Here is a 17,584-nt window from a genome sequence, read left to right on the forward strand (position 1 = left end):
GAGTTTGTTGTAACTTGGAGAATTCCTTTTACTTCAAAGTATAACAGTCTCTGACATAGTTTGTGCAAGTAGCAGGAGTGGTGGGCATGGGCCCCCAAAGCCCTACTGTAACTGTGCTTATAATTTATTTGATCAAGTTTTGAGGTTTGATCGATGGGTGAGTGATCACAGCTTCTGATCACACCTTTATTGTCAATAACTACTGTGGTGCATTTTAATTATGGACCCAGCTTGATCATTAGCCATACTTCCCAAGTTGCAGTGACTAACTAAGAGTTCCTCGTTATCAGCATTGTTACAACCTTGCATAGAACTGTGGATACCTTCTTACATGTCCCTCGGGCTTTTTCTTCATACGGTCTACTTTCCTTTCACTTCAAATGCACATGCTGCATAGGTTGAGTGGCTACTCTAAAACTGTCCCTAAGTTTGTAACATATTGGCCTCCTCTGTAAAGGGAGGACTAACCCCATTAAAAAAATGAAATAACTGAGTAAATGAATACATCTCAGCCTCCAGTATACCTTATTATGGCTCATTTTTCCATTGCTGTTTCCGGCCAAACATACAATTACATTGCCTTTCATTAGATGGGCCTCTTCTTCAAAGAATAGCCAACAGATCTTTTTCTTGGAGCAGCTACAGAAAGATGTCAGAACTGAAAACCCAGAGTTTAGTAGTCTGTCATACTGTAAATAACTAGGGGTCTTTTGATTAATTTAATATCCCCTAGAAGACTGTACCTTTGGATAATATGACATTGCATGTTCATAGACCTACATGTGACAATAGGTGTTTTATGTGCCACCTCCTTATATTTAGGTGCAGGGAAATTATCCCTAAGCTCTCCAGATGGTAAACATATGTCAGTACGTAATCCATTTATCCAAGACAGGAAATCCATCCTCTTACTGCCTCCTGGTCTGGCCTTCATCATGTAGACCACAAATGAAACTCTGAAAAATCAAAGTCTGGATACCTGTTTCACAGCTGGGAGCTCTCCCACTGCCACTGATGTGATGTCTGAAATGTTGCTGTTGCCTGCTAGACATGTTACATCAGTAGTACAACAACATGTCATAGTACAATGCATATGTGACTTAACACCACAGGTATGGTTATAAAATTGCAGCAGAGACAAAGTGTAACGTGTAAACATTTCTTCTCTAAATTGGAGAAGCAACCTAGTTTTACAGAAATGGAGAATCAACCTTGTTTTATAAGTTCCTACTTTTGCAAACCACTGCAGTGTACACACCCTCACTTATCCATAATTACACATACAGAGGATTTCAAGTATAGTGAGGCAGAAATGCTAACTGTTGTGCCACAGCTCCACCCAATGTTAAAAAAGAATGTTTCAGTGGCTGGTTAACATGCATATGTTGTTTACTGTTCAGGCAATAATAGCTTAACAGACACAAGCATTTCTTTCATTTGGTCTGGAACTTTCAAAGCATGTACAGTATGTTTCCTGGTAGCCTTGGTATTCTCTTTTCATTTTTACATGTTTTACAGTGAATGGTAGCTGTCCAGCCATGCTTCTCAAGTTATTGCAGTAGTTCCTGACCTGTCAGCATGGCTAGGTGAGTTACACTCGGCAAAGCTCAGTAGAATGTTATGACCTGACATAAGTCTGAGAACTTCTACCAGTGTACTCAACAAGGAAAGGAATTTTGTTTCTTTGGATAATAAAGATAGATCAGTTTTCCTTATTTCTCCCCTCTTGCAATTAGGGTACAGTCTACAAACTAGCACTGGTTTTCTGTGGTGGCCATTTGGGCTGAAGATGCAGGGCTTAATTTCCTCAGCATTCTTCCTTCAGCTTGAAGGGCATGATGACACAATGAACATCATATCTTGTCTTCTCAACAACTAGTGCATTTGCACAGAATCAGAGACACCCCACACCACCCACAGCAGGATGACATTGAGAAACAGGCAATCCTCCATTCTTCCCTTCATGAGGTTTTCTATGAATTATTGTATTCTTGTAGCGTTGTCGCCTCACAGTAAGACGCTGTCTGGTTCGATTCTCAGCTAGAGCGTCTTCTGCGTGGAGACATGCATGAATGGGCGTACCTTCGTTGAAGGTTGTGCGTCAGGCTTGGCAAGCCGGTAAGTAAAAATCAACTGCCAATCATTAGCGGACCGGAGTTCCGCTGTGGCGACCCCTAACCAGGAAAAGCCAAAAGTCACAAACAAACAAATTGTATTCTTTGTCTGGTGACTGAGATTTACTCTCAAACCCTTCAGCTATACCACAGATGGACACAGTATCTCAATTCTTGCAGGTCAGCCTGATCCTCGTAATTTTTATTAATAAGAAGTTTGATTATCTCTTCAACTTCTTTGTGTACTCCTTTTATTTTCACATTAAATGTATAGTGTACTGTACATTAACCACTGTTGACTCTACAGTAGTCTTTTAAGAGATTGGCAGAAAGCTGACATTTACTGAGACTGGTTTGTTCAGTATTATGTTAAGCATCATTAGTGGAAATGACCTCTCACACACAAAGTATGACCAGGGAAGCAGCAGTCCCTCACAATTCTCATTTGGTAGGGCATTGTCCTTCTTCTCTCTCGGGCTACACACATGCTGTTGGATTGCTGCATTTCAGGTGCAGTGCCAGGTCATTCACAGAGCTGGGCTGCAAACCTCCTGCTTTCTGCCAGTGCGTTACTCCTAAGGAAGGAACATGTTGGACCTTTTTGTTTTTGATAAACCTACCATTCAGATAATTATTTTCATAGGAATCTTATTTCAGTGGCCTGCTTTTCAGCAGAATGGATGATACCTCATGTTTTTACTCACTACTCTATTTATGTTCTTTATTATTTGCAGGACACAAATTGAAGCCAACATTCATCTCACTGTACTTGTTTAAGAATCTGATTGCAAAAATAATTCCTTTTTGATTTAGTAGAATAATACAAATAACCATAACTCTCAACTGCCCCTGGTTTTGCAGAATGCCTCCGATCATTTAACTCATATTTTTGCTCTGTTTCTCATACATTTTTTTTTTTGATTTTCTGGCAAGTCACTGAAAATTACAGCCAGTCAATAATGCTAGACAATAGAGTTTTGTGCTTTTTATTATTCAGAAGTTGCATGCTGATGTAAAACATGTTGTTCTATTAAATGTCTATGCAAACTAGAGTACTATTTAAAAAAATCATTCCTGGTTTTAGGTCTTTGTCGGCCCATTATTTCTGGCTTTGTCACAGTTACAAAGTTCAGAGGTACGCGAATAACCAAAGCAGGATTTAGAATACTAAATGTTCATTTCTAACACCTTTTAAATGCTAATTTCAGAATTATTATTTCAGACTGAATTCAAACCAAGCTGTAATGTAAAATGCTGGTGACATTTAATGATTTATTTCTCTTTCTCAGAAATACTTCAACATTAGTTTGGAGCAACAAAGTTAGCATGATAGTTTTAGAAAATGCCTGCAGAAATGTTGTTACTTACATGATGTGAGGCTCATCAGGATTGGATTAAATGCCCAGTACAATATGATAAAAAACAGCTGGAAGAAAGTAGAAAACATATCATCAGTATAAATGAGTTTTCAATGTAATATTCATTTATTACACTTGTCCTACTTACTTCTTTCAACCACTATCCCACATATGCATATCTTTGAACTCAGTCATATCAAACAAAAAGCACAGTTACAACCTTGGGATGCTTTTGCAGCCATGCTGCATATATTCAAAAATAGTATTTTCAAAATGGCCAATCAAAATAAATAGACAAGGTTACTCTGTCCTTAATGTTGCTGAAGTATATGTGCCAGAGTGCGTAATCTTAAGGAAAGGCTTTGCAATAGAATACATGGTACTGGAAAACCTGTCACTGACCTGACATGGTTCCCTATCAGAGTGACAACAGCAAAATGTCAAAGAGTATAATTCTGCATCACAACCAGCTACCCATGGTGGTGGTGGTGCGGTAGCATTGTCGCCTCACAGTAAGACACTGTCCGGTTCGATTCTCAGTTAGAGCGTCTTCTGTGTGGAGACATGCGTGAATGGGCATACCTTCGTTGAAGGTTGTGCGCCAGGGCTGGTAACTTGGCATGTAAAAATCAACTACCAATCATTAGTGGACCGGAGTTCCGCTGTGGCGACCCCTAACCGGGAAAAGCCAAAAGAAACAACAACCAGTTAACAATGGAATTCTATGTGGCTCAGCTGTTTTCAATTTCTGCTAATAACAAAACAACACTGCAAAGCAACTAATGTTGTACTATATGCAGATTATAAGTACTTAATTTTTGGCACTATAAAACTCCGTAGTTTGTTACTAAATTCTCTATCCACAAGAACTACTGAACTGCATAATAAAACCTCATTGAGAACAGAAATATTCTGTACAACATCTGTAATTATTCAATTGGCCGATCACAAATTAGTTGAAGACTAACTAACCAAAGTTCAATGAAGCTTACAGTCTTTTGGGTTTTATGCCTCTTCTTTGAGGTTTGGTTCCCCTTGAATTTGATGTAATATAAATGAGTACAGGCAACACAGCTCTCTGTCAGAGTGTATTATAAGTTTCATTGAAGAGACATTGAATTTGTTTCTGCTGAATGTTTACAGATACTGTGTTGTGTGCTCTTCATTTTACTATACTGCTGATTGCTGTGGAGTTTCAATTACATATTAAAGCATATACATTTTATCTGCACAATAGAACACCTGCTTCTGGGTTTTTGGCAACAAGGTTTTGGAAGATTTAAAGCTTTGTAAGAACTGGAAGAATTCAGTCTGATAAGAAGCTTTAAAAAAGAAGGAAATAAAAGAAGAACGTGATTTATAGACACACTGAGTCCCTTTGATATAAAATGCAAATAAGACTATTGGGAATAACATGGCCATTTTTTTGCCAAGGGGACTGGTAACTCTGCCTGGAATATAGCTACTCCCTATAACTATGCGACAAGCTAAGCTGTACAGTCTATAATGAAATGTCCTAAGTTCTGAGCTGTGTAGTAGAAAAAAGTGGGTGGATGATAAGCTTGATAAAAAATAAGCTTAACTCTAAACCTTGTGAGATAATTAAAATATTCCAGTATCAATATCCTATAAGAAAGTCTAACGAATCTGAGACTGAATATGTGGCTGAGTTAAGAATGTTAATTCAGAAGTGTAACTACAGACAGATATCACAGCAGATATTGACAGACAGGGTTTGGGTGGCAGAAAGTTATCATAGACTAATTATTTATTTCATTATTTATTTATTTATTTTCAGTTTGAGGACAGGGGAAGTCCACTGGACCATGAAGAGCCCATTTTCAGTGGAGGCCCGGGGAGAAAAGCTCCAATCAACAGTTACAGAGAAAGTAGCATACACAATCAATTGTTGAGACAATAAAATAAATGTGGGAACATACAATAGATTTGCAGAGAAATACAGCATACAATAATGTGCTATTTTTGAAACTGACAGATGATAAGTACCTATGAAAATTTTTTTTCTTTTTTTGCAAATTAAGGTAACAGTACGAGTAAGAGAGAGGACTGGGTGCGATTGGTGACTGTCACATTAGGGTATAGTGGGGTAATTATAGAAGTAGTTGTTGCAGAGAGGGTGGAGAGGTTGATGACTAGAGGGGGAGTTTAAGTTGGGGAGTGGGGTGGGCATATCCATTTAGTAGTAAGGTAGGAGAACAAGAGAAATTTGAATTTAGTGTGGTCCTGCGTATTGTGAAGAGTGGGAGGGAGACAGTTGCATAGTTTAGAGATAGAGCAGGAAAGTAGGAGGTGGCCACGGGCTTGAGATGGTTTGTGGATCTTTAGGAGGTTTTGGTTTTCTGATCCGAGTGAGTTGCCAGGGATGTAGGGGTTTAGTGTGGTAGAGAGGGAGAGGGGCAGCTTGTAGGTTTGTGGATGAGCTTGTGGGCATTAGTGAGTTTAAGCAAGGTCAGGTAATTGGGAAGTTCGAGCCACTGTAGACTATGGAGAGAGTGGCAGTGGTGGGTGGAGTTTTTAAAGTTGGTAGCAAATTTGCTTATTTTATTATAGCATGATTTGAGCTTGGATAGTAGACTGAGTTGGAGAGTATTTAACAGGGGGGCGCCATACATAAGAGAGGGGAGAAGATGGTTAGAAGCTGGTGGAGGGGGAGAGGTAGTGGTTGGGCCTATATAGAAGTCCTAGTTTTTGATGTTTTCTTTTAATGTTGTATTGAATATGGGTGACAAATTTTAGATGCTCATCGATGATACACCAAGGAGTTTGGTATTAGATATGATTTTGGTTGGGGTGTTATTGCTACTGAGTATTGGGAAGGAGTTTTTGTCTATTGGGGAGTTTCTAGAGGGGGAAAAGATCATCAGTTTAGTTTTATAAACATTAAAAGCAAGATGGTTATTTTTTATCCAGGATTCAGTTTTAGAGAAGGCTAACTGAGATTTTAGAAGTAGGTTGGAGGTGGTATAAGCAGAGCAGATGATAGTTGAGTCATCTGCATATTGGATAATTGATGAGTCAGGGATGGCAAGGTGAAAGTTATTAATAAATATATTGAAGAGTAGTGGTCCTAGAACATAATTTTGTGGGACCCCGGTGGGGCTGTGTTGAAAGGTGGAGGTTAAGAATTTCCATTGAATGGCTTGTTGACGTTCAGAGAGGGAGCTTGAGAACCAGGCCAAGCTGGAGGTGGAGAGGTTGAGAGATGAGAGCTGAGTTAAGATTAGAGGGTGGGAGATGGTGTCAAAAGCTTTGGATAGGTCTAAGAACAGGGGAAATACAAGTTTACCAGAGTTGCAAGCTTGATTTATGGTTTCGAGAAAGGACAGGAGGGCAGTCATGGTACTATGGCCAGGGCGGACGCCGTGTTGAATAGGGGTCAGAAGGTTGTTTTGAGTAAGATATGACATGAGTTGGGTATGACTACATTTCTTCAGGATTTTTGAAAGAGAGGAAAGAATAGCTATAGGTCTGAAGTTGGAGGTGTCAGTGTTTTTGCCTCCTTTATGTAGTGGGATGATGTAAGCTTGGTGCCAGATGGACAGGACGTATGTTTCTTGGATGAATCTGTTGATAAGATGGAAATGGGAAGGGCTATACTGTCAGCAGATAGTTTTAGGAAGGTTGTGGGTAGATTGTCAGGTGTGTTCTGGCTAGGTTTTAGTTGGAGTAGTAGGGGAGTGAGTGGTTGGTGGGGTTAGGGGTTGGAGGAGTTGATGTTGGGGGGATGGAAAAAACAGGAGGATAGTTTGGCTATGCAATCTATGAAGAAGGAGTTAAATTGAGTTGCAATGTCCAGGTTAGTAAGGTTTGGGTTTGGGCAGGGGTTCTCTTTGTTACCTGGGTAGAGGAGGGAGGAGATAGAGGCCCAGAACTTTCTAGGGTTGATTGAGTGGTTGGCTTGAAGTTTGTAGTAGTATGATTTACGATCTCTGGTTATAAGTTTTTTTTATAGAGCTACAAAGTTGTTTGAATTCTAGTAGGTAATTTAAATGCTGAAACTGTCTTTACTGCCTTAGCAGTAGATGCAGTATTCAAAATGTAAAGGAATTGCAGGTAAGGCAAACTGCAACGGTATGTAAAACAGTACAGGAAAATAAATGAAAGGGAAGGCAGCAAAGCTCCATGTTACAGGTGCTTTGTGAAACAGAATATGACTGTTGACTGTAAAATTAATCAAGGAGAAATAATAAAATACGAACCTGTTCCTGGTTACAACATGTATTAAACACTAACATGAACGGAATGGCAGAAAAATCTCAGTTTATCTCTGTTTATTGACTTAAAACATACAGGTTAAGCGCTTTCATCTAATAAAATAGACTTCATCAGAACAATACTCTTCACAAAATGTTTTTCTTAAATACACACTCGTACCAATCACATTCAATTCAATTTGTTCCATAATTGATTCTTAAAGTGCTAGTGTTAAATTCCTATTCTCCCTTTTGACTTATATAGCTAATATTTAATACCATTAATAAAATAATAACAGAATTCATTAAAAAATACATATATAGGTGACTTTGTATCTATTTTGTATTCAATGTATATACAATATATAAGATATAAAAATATATATATTTTTAATTTGTTTGTTTAAAAATACCAACATAAAAAACTAATGACTAACTACTATTTTCCAATATGGGTTTAATAGATATATACTCATTAATACCGGGGGGCACAGAAGCATTTAAGCGGATCTGCCACATTGCCTCTTTCTCCCCCAGTATTTTCTTAATGTTGCCACCCCTGGGGTTATGTTTTACCAATCCTAATATTCCAAAGTGAAAAGAAGAACATGTAGTACTTCCATTCAGGTGTCTCCATAGGGCATTCTATTGTGAAAGTTAATGACATTATCAGCAGGTATGGTGAATTCAACATATACAACTACTCTAGTGTTGAGCTTAAAGAGGAACACTTCACATTATTATCAAAAGGGATGAAGTATGTTCCAAATACGGCTATAAATGTAGTTGATTATATAATAGATTTTAAAAAATATTTAAGGAAATTGAACCTAGCCATCCTCTTTGACGGTAAGGAAACTAGGGGAGAAGTGGAGTTTAAAAAGAAAAGTGTATATACACCCCCACTTAACAACACACTGGGTATATTTGAAAAAATGGTTATGGAAGAGATCTACCAATATGGTAAAAAATGTAGTTCACAGAAAAAGATATATAATCTTACTAGGAATGAATTTAAAATATTGAAAGACATTCAAAATAACCATAATATAAGAATTATGAAACCAGACAAGGGGGTGGGGCTGTTATATTCCAAAATAGTGAATATACAAATAAAATTAATAGTATTTTGTTGAATTCAGGCAACTATACTATATCTTCTCTTAATGAGGTAAATATAGGGTACCATAAGATTGATCTGTACCTGGAAGATTTGTTATTGGAAGACAGAATTGATACTGACTTATACAATTTTTTAAGAGTGGAATTCCCCATAATCAGCACTATAGTGGGCATTCCTAAAGTGCATAAGGATTTAGTTGACCCCCCCTTTTAGGCCAATTATATCTGGCAGTAAATCTAAGACATTCCCCTTTGGGAAAACAATTGACGTGGTTAAAACCTATATATAAGAAAATTGGGCATATTGTCATCGACTCCTGGGATTTTTTGGGCAGACTTCAGCCAGTTTTAGCTACTTAAGCGAAGTGGTTAATAACTATTGATGTGGTCGACCTTTTTTCAAGTATCCCACAAGAGGAAGGCTTATTAAGGTTTAACCAAAGTATTAAGAAATACGGTAATTTGTCCTGGGATAAAACCTCCCTGGTGTTAGAATTCATGGATATTGTTCTCACACATAACTACATTATGTATGAAGGAGAGTATTACATACAAAGAAAAGGGGTAGCTATGGGAGCAGCTTGTGCCCCCATATATGCCAACCTGTTTCTGTTGGATTGGGAAACAGAATATATATTTAAAACCGAATGGTTTAGTAACATTATATGCTACCTCAGATTTTTGGATGACATCTTTGTAATCTGGAAGGGGGACTTAAAGAAGTTAGAAGAGTTTAAACAATATTTAAACTCATGTAGTCAATGTTTAAAATGTACTTTTAATGTGGAAAGGGAATCTATTTCCTATTTGGACACCAGAATAACATTAAATAATGGAAAATTTAAATCCAATGTTTTTAGGAAGGAAACATTTAGCAATTCCTATTTACAATATACCAGTTGCCATTCCTTGGGTCAAAAAAGGAATATTATCAAAGGGCAATGTATTAGAGCAGCCCGGATGACCTCAGATTTCACAGATTTAAATTGTGAATTAGAACTGATAGGGGTTTTTTTCAGGAATAGGGGCTACCCTGATGGAATGGTGACCGATGTTACTAATTATGTGAGAAGTGAGTGGGGGAAAAATATAAACCACTTTTAGGGGTTGGCCCCATGAATAGTGAGGGAGCCACCAATAATAACAACATTAACAGTAAAGACAAAGACAATACTGACAAGGTTGTACTCACAAGGGCATGTGTTTTACAATATGCACCATGCAGTAGGGACATCAAGAATATCATACAGAAAAACTGGAATATTTTGAAATCTGACAGTAACATATTTAGGATTGTGGGGGATATGCCACATTTTGTGTTTAGGAATGGTACAAATATGAAAATTCAACTGGAGAAGAAAATTAGGAATAAGAACAATGATAAAGTACAGAATGGTACCTACAAATGTGGCACATGTAACCCGTGCAGGTTCATTATTAATTCCCCTTCAATCGTATTAGAGAATATTAATAAGACTGATGTCAAATTCCAGAAGGGCAATTGTAGGTCCAAGCACCTGGTATATCTTGCAAAATGTACTAAGTGTCCATGTTTTTATGTCGGAAAAACTGACAGGTGCTTGAGAAATAGGATCTACGACCATAGTTACAGTATAAGAAAACAAGATGGAAACAATGCCCTATGGAGACACCTGAATGGAAGTACTACATGTTCTTCTTTTCACTTTCGAATATTAGAATTGGTAAAACATAACCCCAGGGGTGGCAACATAAAGAAAATACTGGGGGAGAAAGAGGCAAGGTGGCAGATCCGCTTAAATGCTTCTGTGCCCCCCGGTATTAATGAGTATATATCTATTAAACCCATATTGGAAAATAGTAGTTAGTCATTAGTTTTTTATGTTGGTATTTTTAAACAAACAAATTAAAAAATATATATTTTTATATCTTATATATTGTATATACATTGAATACAAAATAGATACAAAGTCACCTATATATGTATTTTTTAATGAATTCTGTTATTATTTTATTAATGGTATTAAATGTTAGCTATATAAGTCAATAGGGAGAATAGGAATTTAACACTAGCACTTTAAGAATCAATTATGGAACAAATTGAATTGAATGTGATTGGTACGAGTGTGTATTTAAGAAAAACATTTTGTGAAGAGTATTGTTCTGATGAAGTCTATTTTATTAGATGAAAGCACTTAACCTGTATGTTTTAAGTCAATAAACAGAGACAAACTGAGATTTTTCTGCCATTCCGTTCATGTTAGTGTTTAATACATGTTGTAACCAGGAACAGATTGGTTCGCATTTTATTATTTAGTTGACTGTTCCAGGACTTTCACGTTTTTTCAATCAAGGAGAAATGTTACCCCTGAGACAAATTAGGGATATAACAAAAGCTTACGGAAATATTTAACAAATGTATGAAAGAGCTAAACCAATTTTAGGTCATATTGGCCACTCTGGGTTCATGCTGTGATATAACACAGAATGCAGAATAAGCATTTTCTTTACCCAGTGTTGCAGGATCTGAATACACAAAGTCAACCCATTCCTACAAGAAAAAGTAAATAGAAGGAAAATTGTGAACTCTGAATTTAATACTGGGAAGAGTGTCATAAAATGACTGAAATCAAATTCAGAAAAAAGTTACCAATGCAGTTTTGCATCCAAGTGATACCATATACAGCAGATCCTAAAAATGCTGGGGGTTGTGAACATTAATTATAAAGAAAATAGGATATATTACCTTTGATAATAGTTAAAGATACTGAACCAAAGTGATGGCAAAATCTGGATAAGCAAAATTCATTTAAATTGGAAAAATAAAGCACAAAAATTCTGAAACTGGGGCTTTAGAAAATATGCTTATTAAGAAAAGTGAGTGTGTTATGAGACCACAGCTATTATTCTTATTCCAGCAAAAGTCAAACCTGGATTTTTCAGAACTTAGGCAATTTCCTTCTGAGTGTGTGTTAACTCATTAATACCTATGTGGTGTAGAATGTCACACCTCTATCAGCCTACAGACATCCTTGCACTCTAGATCATTTTCTGAAAAATCAGCTTAAAGAGCATAAGATAAATATAAATATATATATTTTTAGAAATGGTGGATATAGTACAGTAACAGAGATAAAATAACTGGAACTGAGATCTTTAGAAAAGGGTAGGAGCAAACTACACAGGAAGAAATGGGAATTGTGGGAACAATGCATACACGGGAGGAATGAGGTTTAAAAGAAGGAAGGACTTAAATGTGCTATGCAATGTCTGACTGAAAATGATTGGGTAGATTATAAGTGATGCATAATGTTTGCATCTGGGAGTGTGTCAGTATGGTTTGTGATGTAAAATGCTTGCAACTAGGATTCTGTCGGTGTGGTTTGTTTTCATTGATATTAATGTATGATTGCTTATGTTGTAAATGATGGTTTAATAAAGATGTTTCTTGTTTAAAAAAAGGAACAGGAATTGAATAATTCATGCAATGCTGCATACGTGATATGATATATCACAATATATGTGAATTATAATGTTTGTTAATGTCAGTTGGTTAATATAGTTTGATTACTTTGTATAAATGTAAATTTGTCTAAGTCACAAGTGATAATTCAATTAAGGTGTTTAAAAAAAGGATAAATATAAATATTTTATGAACAATAAAAATAAAACTGTGCAAATAACAATGCTATCAATAAGAATTATTCTTCATAATGATAATAGTCATAGGATCATAGGAGGTTACTAGGCTATTGGCCCTGAGGCCCTTATAAGCCTAGCCAAGAGGTTAGCCCATGTTTAGACAAGTCAGCACCCAATGTCCCTGTCCAGCAGGGACAAGGGTGGAATCCCAGGAGTATATTTTCTGTTTCCCATCCAGTTATCCAGGTTGCGCTTAAAAAGGAGTAAAGAGGTACTCTGCTTGATGTGGAGAGGGACGTTATTCCATAGATAGGGGAGTCTCTGGGACACAAATTTGTCCTGCTGACAAGTCATGTTGATGTCACAGACCAGGTTGAGGCTGTGCGTGTGAGTTACTTGAGTGGAGCTTGACTTGCAGATATGCAGCAGTCCCATCAAGGTGGCATCTGTGATCACCTTGTATGCCAGACAGAGGTCATCTTTGAGGAGTCTATATGAAACTGAGTACAGGGATAGGGCTTTTAGTCTATCTGTGTATGGTAGATGTTTGAGGCCCTGGATTCTGCTGGTGAGGAACCTCTTTGGTCTCTCCAGCTGCTGCATGTGCTTTGTGAGGTACATGCTGAAAGGGGCATTGTATTCAATAATGAGCCTTATAAGGGAAGAATACAGGGATGTTATAACCTCCTTGTCCCTGGATGAGATACCCTTACTTATGAGGTGGGCCATGTAGAAGAATTTTGGTACAACGGAAGCAACATGGTGGTCAAAAGTCGGATTGCTATCAACCTGGGTGCCCAAATCCCTCACGACTGACTGCATGCTTAAGACATTGTTATTAAAGTGATAACTTGTGGGGACGTCACTCTCCCCAAAGGGGATGATGATGCACTTTTTGGTATTCAGCTTGAGGCCACGTTTCTGGCACCAGTCATTTGTCTGAGTGAGACCCTCTTGGAGGATGTCTACATCACTAGGGGAATTGATGACATCACCCAGCTTCTAGTCATCTGCAAATTTGGTCAGACATAGCCCACTGGTTTTGGCTTGCACCTCAGAAAAGTATATCCCAAATAACAGAGGCTCCAAGACTGAACCCTGGGGTACGCCACTTGCTTGACGTGGCTTCCCCTGTTTTGACTAAGTGGGTTCTATCAGGGAGCCAGTTGACTCATTGAAGGCTTGTGTGGTGAGCTGAGACATTAGATCTGAGCTTATTTTATTATTTTAATAAAATATTGGTGGATTCACTGGCTGGTTGTCTTTGTTTGTGTTTTTTGCCTTTGTGGTTTTCATAGCCAGTTGCTACCTATCTGATAACATATGAATTGATGCCTAGTTGAGAGAGTTTGTCTGTTATGCTCGAGTGGGGAATAGTGTCAAAGGCTTTGGCCAGGTCAAGGTAGGCAGTGCACTGTCTTCCCCTCATCCATGGCTTTGGTGACTGTCTCAAAGAAGTCGACCAAATTTAGCAGACATGACCTCCCCTTGATGAAGCCAAACTGTGTGGGATCGAGCGTTTGGAGGCTGCCAATGTCCTTGTTAATGAGGTGCATGATGTTCCATGGCCTTGCAGATCAGGCTAGTTAGGCTGATGGGTCTATAATTTTCTGGATCAGTGAATGCTCCACTTTTGTGTAAAGGGATGACAGTGGCTGTCCTCCACTCAGCTGGGATGAAGCTGGTACTCAGGCTTTGGTTGAATAGGGTGCCTAATGGTGCAGCAAGTTCTTGCCTGAGTTCACTTAGGATGCAGCCTGGTATGTTATCGGGTCCCATGGAGGCTATATTTTTTGCCTTTGCAAAAACAGTAATGACCTGTTCCCTAGATATAAGGGGAAGGGGGCAGGTACTTGGGATGTCCTGACTTACTGATGGGGGACAGAGGGGTGAAGTTTTCACTGAATCTGTCAGCCAGCAAGTTTGCTATATGTATGGCATTAGTATATGTGGTTTCCTTGACCACCAGTTCTGAATAGATCTGGGTACTTCTTTTGAGGTTGCAGACATATGTGAAGAAGGCCTTATGATTGTCTTAAGTAGATGTGGCCAATTTGGACTCGAAGTTTGCTTTGGAGGATTTCACTGGTGCTCATATTTGCTGTTCAGGCTAAGGAGACATTGCTTCCAGTTGCGCACCTGCTCCTTCTTGGTCTTAGACAGCAATTTTTTCCTTTTGTTATAGAGTTTATTTATTGAAGATGTCCACCAGACAGGTTTACTCTTCCTTGCGGAGGATGATTTAGTCCTATCGGGTATTCCTGATCCCATGCATCTATATAAATGCTTGTATAGTGCTTTGGTGTAGTTTTTAATATTGGTGCCAGTTCCTACAGAGGGAGAGGGGGGCTGCAAAGCTGTTTATACCATTCCTCAGGAAGTTGTAAACAAAAGCTCCAAATGAAAAATCAAATGTCCAGGCAGCAAATGTTAAAAGCAGTTTTATTTGTTTATTAATTTGAGATTTTTATTGGTTTGATTTAAGCAGCTTGTGTTTTTATTGGCACAAACATTAAGGGGTGTGTATTTAAATGTATTTAAAGTACAAAACTATTATTTATTTTTTTCTTATGTTTAAATAGTTCTGAAGAAGTCTATGAAGTGTGAATAGATGAAAGTGCTCAACCAATCTATTAAAGTTCTTACTTTTACTGTTTTCTGCCTGGACATTTGATTTTTTTATTTGGATCTTTTGTCTAGGTTTACTCAAAATTATTGTAACAGATCATTACTAAATCTCTAAAGCAGTTTAAACGTAAACCCTTTGCATTATTTATTATGCTGAGATGTGTTATGGATGTAGAAAAGAACAATGGGTTCAAAAGTCATCTCTGTTTTGGTGTATGCTATTGAATGTAAGGTTCCCATCTCAGTTTAGCCATTATGGTGCAATATTGGTAGAATGACATTTGGTTGAACCTGAAAACTCTAAAACCAAAATGTTTGAAAATCTATTTGACTGAAAACTCGTTTTGTGAAATTATAATTAGTAGTCCAAGAACACTAGAATGGAGTGCCAGTAAGGTGACAAAGTAGGTAAAACCAAGCAAAAGAAAGACCTTGGAATCCTAGGCACTGCTGAAATGATCAAAGAAATCTAGAGTGAGAAGGGTGTGAGAAAAGCAAACAAAACACTGGGATGCATCAGTAAAGAAATTAGTGCAAAGCACTGTGGGCTTGTTTTACCACTCTACCAGGCCTCAGATGGTATACTATGTGCAATTCTGCTACCCCTTCTGGAAAATGAGGGAAAAGTAGTCAAGAAGATAGAGAGGAAAACCACAAGAATGGTGAGGTGATTAGAGGAGAAAAACCATAAAGACAAGGTTGTGGGAGTAGATTTTTATAATGGAGGTAAGGAGGAAGAAGGGAGGCATGATATGAGTACATAGAATTTAGAGAGGGCAATGTAGGGGAGTCAACTTGAAAAAGCATGGCAGAGTTGAGGAAGGAAAACAACTACTTTACTAAGGATGTCAAGTACAATCTGGACATTAGGAAAACCTTCTTCAAACACGTAGTAACAGTGATGTAGCTTAATTCTGCTGCTTGGACGTGGGTATGCCATAACTAACCCTCCCATGGTAGTCTTGCAAACTCTGCTGTGGCTGTCTCCAGAAGGTGCATGCACAGTTCCACTCATGCACAACTTCTCATCCAAGAAGTACACTTCTTGTAGTGCAGAGCCCATCTGGCTCTTCATACTGTGATTGCAGTGAGTCATGGTCCCTCCCTCCCTGATTCTCCCCATGATTGGGGAACTGACATTTTCTGCTTATTGCCATCCTTCCTTGCCTGATCCCTTCAGCATTAGTGCTGCTAGTTAAAGATGAGACTTCTGTGGCAGTTAGGGCGTTAATTCTCTGAACAATGGGGGCACAGTCAGGGCTTTAGCTCTCTGAACAATGGGGTTGGGTCAAGCAAAACCAACTTCTGAGTTCAAATTAAAATTTTTGAGAACATTCTTGTTGCAAAATCCTGTTTGCACCAGTACAGAATTTTGTGAAATCTCTTCAGTAGCTGGAAAGAAGCAATAAGAACTAATACAATGTAAGAGAGCAGTGATGTTACTTTTACATTTGTTGTTTGTTTTCATATGTGCATGTGTGCGTGTGTGTGTGTGTGTGTGTGTGTGTGTGTGTGTGTGTGTGTGTGTATATATATATATATATATGTCTGTATATATATATATATATATATATATGTGTGTGTGTGTGTGTGTGTGTGTGTGTGTGTGTATGTGTTTGTGCATGAGTGTTTGTGTGTGTATGTGTGTGTGTGTGTGTGTGTGTGTGTGTGTGTGTGTGTGTGTGTGTGTGTGTGTGTGTGTGTGCGCGCGCATTTAAAGGAGAGAAGACTGACAAATGGAAACAAACATAATTAATTTAATAATTTTTAAGTTTCTCTGGAAAGTTTTACTACTTTTGAATTTCTGCATAACTGTAGATTATGTTCAAAAATGGCTGTGAAACAGATGTCTAATATTCAAACAGTCAGATTTGGGTTTCCTTAAGAGAAAGACACATAAGTGGATACAAACACACATTTTTATGGTACTGGAAAGAGGTTAGGCATTCTAGTGATGGATACAGTTTGTAAACCACATAGGTAGGTCTCCATACCAGTCCAGAACGAGCTTCAATTTGCGACTCTTGCTTGGGGAGTTGCCACCAGATGACTCCTGGGATGATTGACATCATTAAGGTCTGGATCACATTAAGACTAGACAGGATGACGGGTCGTTGCTGTTTAAAATTACGAGCAATCAGAGTGGAGCACTGTATCCAAAATGAAGATGCCCAGCGTGTTTCCTCATTTTCTTTGAATGATCTATCTGAGAATAAATTCAAAGCACAGTGAATGTTAACATATACACGGTCAGTGCTGATATCCTAGAGCATGAGGGACAGAACTGCCATATGAAGAAAGAAATATATGTTATGATTGACAGAATTTTATTTTAGATTACATTCTTTTGAAGTACATAAACATAGGTGCTTAGTATGTATTTTTTATAACAAAAGATGCATACTAAATGCCAATATTTTACAGAAAAGCTTTATGATGCTGCTTATGGTTTAAAATTACAAATTTAGTAAGCTAGGAACAAGTACAAAAATACAGCTGTGAGGGCACATACTATAACTATAGATGT

General features: G+C 37.9%; 1 protein-coding gene across 1 annotated transcript in view; it reads right to left on the reverse strand.

Moving 5' to 3' along the window:
• LOC122811932 (ABC transporter G family member 9-like) overlaps positions 1-17,584 on the reverse strand; it is a 338,279-nt gene that overhangs the window by 43,303 nt on the left and 277,392 nt on the right. The window contains exons 10-11 of the mRNA XM_044084109.1: positions 17,052-17,263; positions 3,483-3,540 (exon numbers count right to left, since the gene is read on the reverse strand). Of these exons, the coding sequence (XP_043940044.1) occupies positions 3,483-3,540; positions 17,052-17,263 (270 nt within the window). The remainder of the gene's footprint in view (positions 1-3,482; positions 3,541-17,051; positions 17,264-17,584) is intronic.

The sequence above is a fragment of the Protopterus annectens genome, chromosome 9.part0 (assembly GCF_019279795.1).
Source record: "Protopterus annectens isolate FY-2018-M chromosome 9.part0, PAN1.0, whole genome shotgun sequence".
In the NCBI taxonomy this organism is placed as follows: domain Eukaryota; kingdom Metazoa; phylum Chordata; order Ceratodontiformes; family Protopteridae; genus Protopterus; species Protopterus annectens.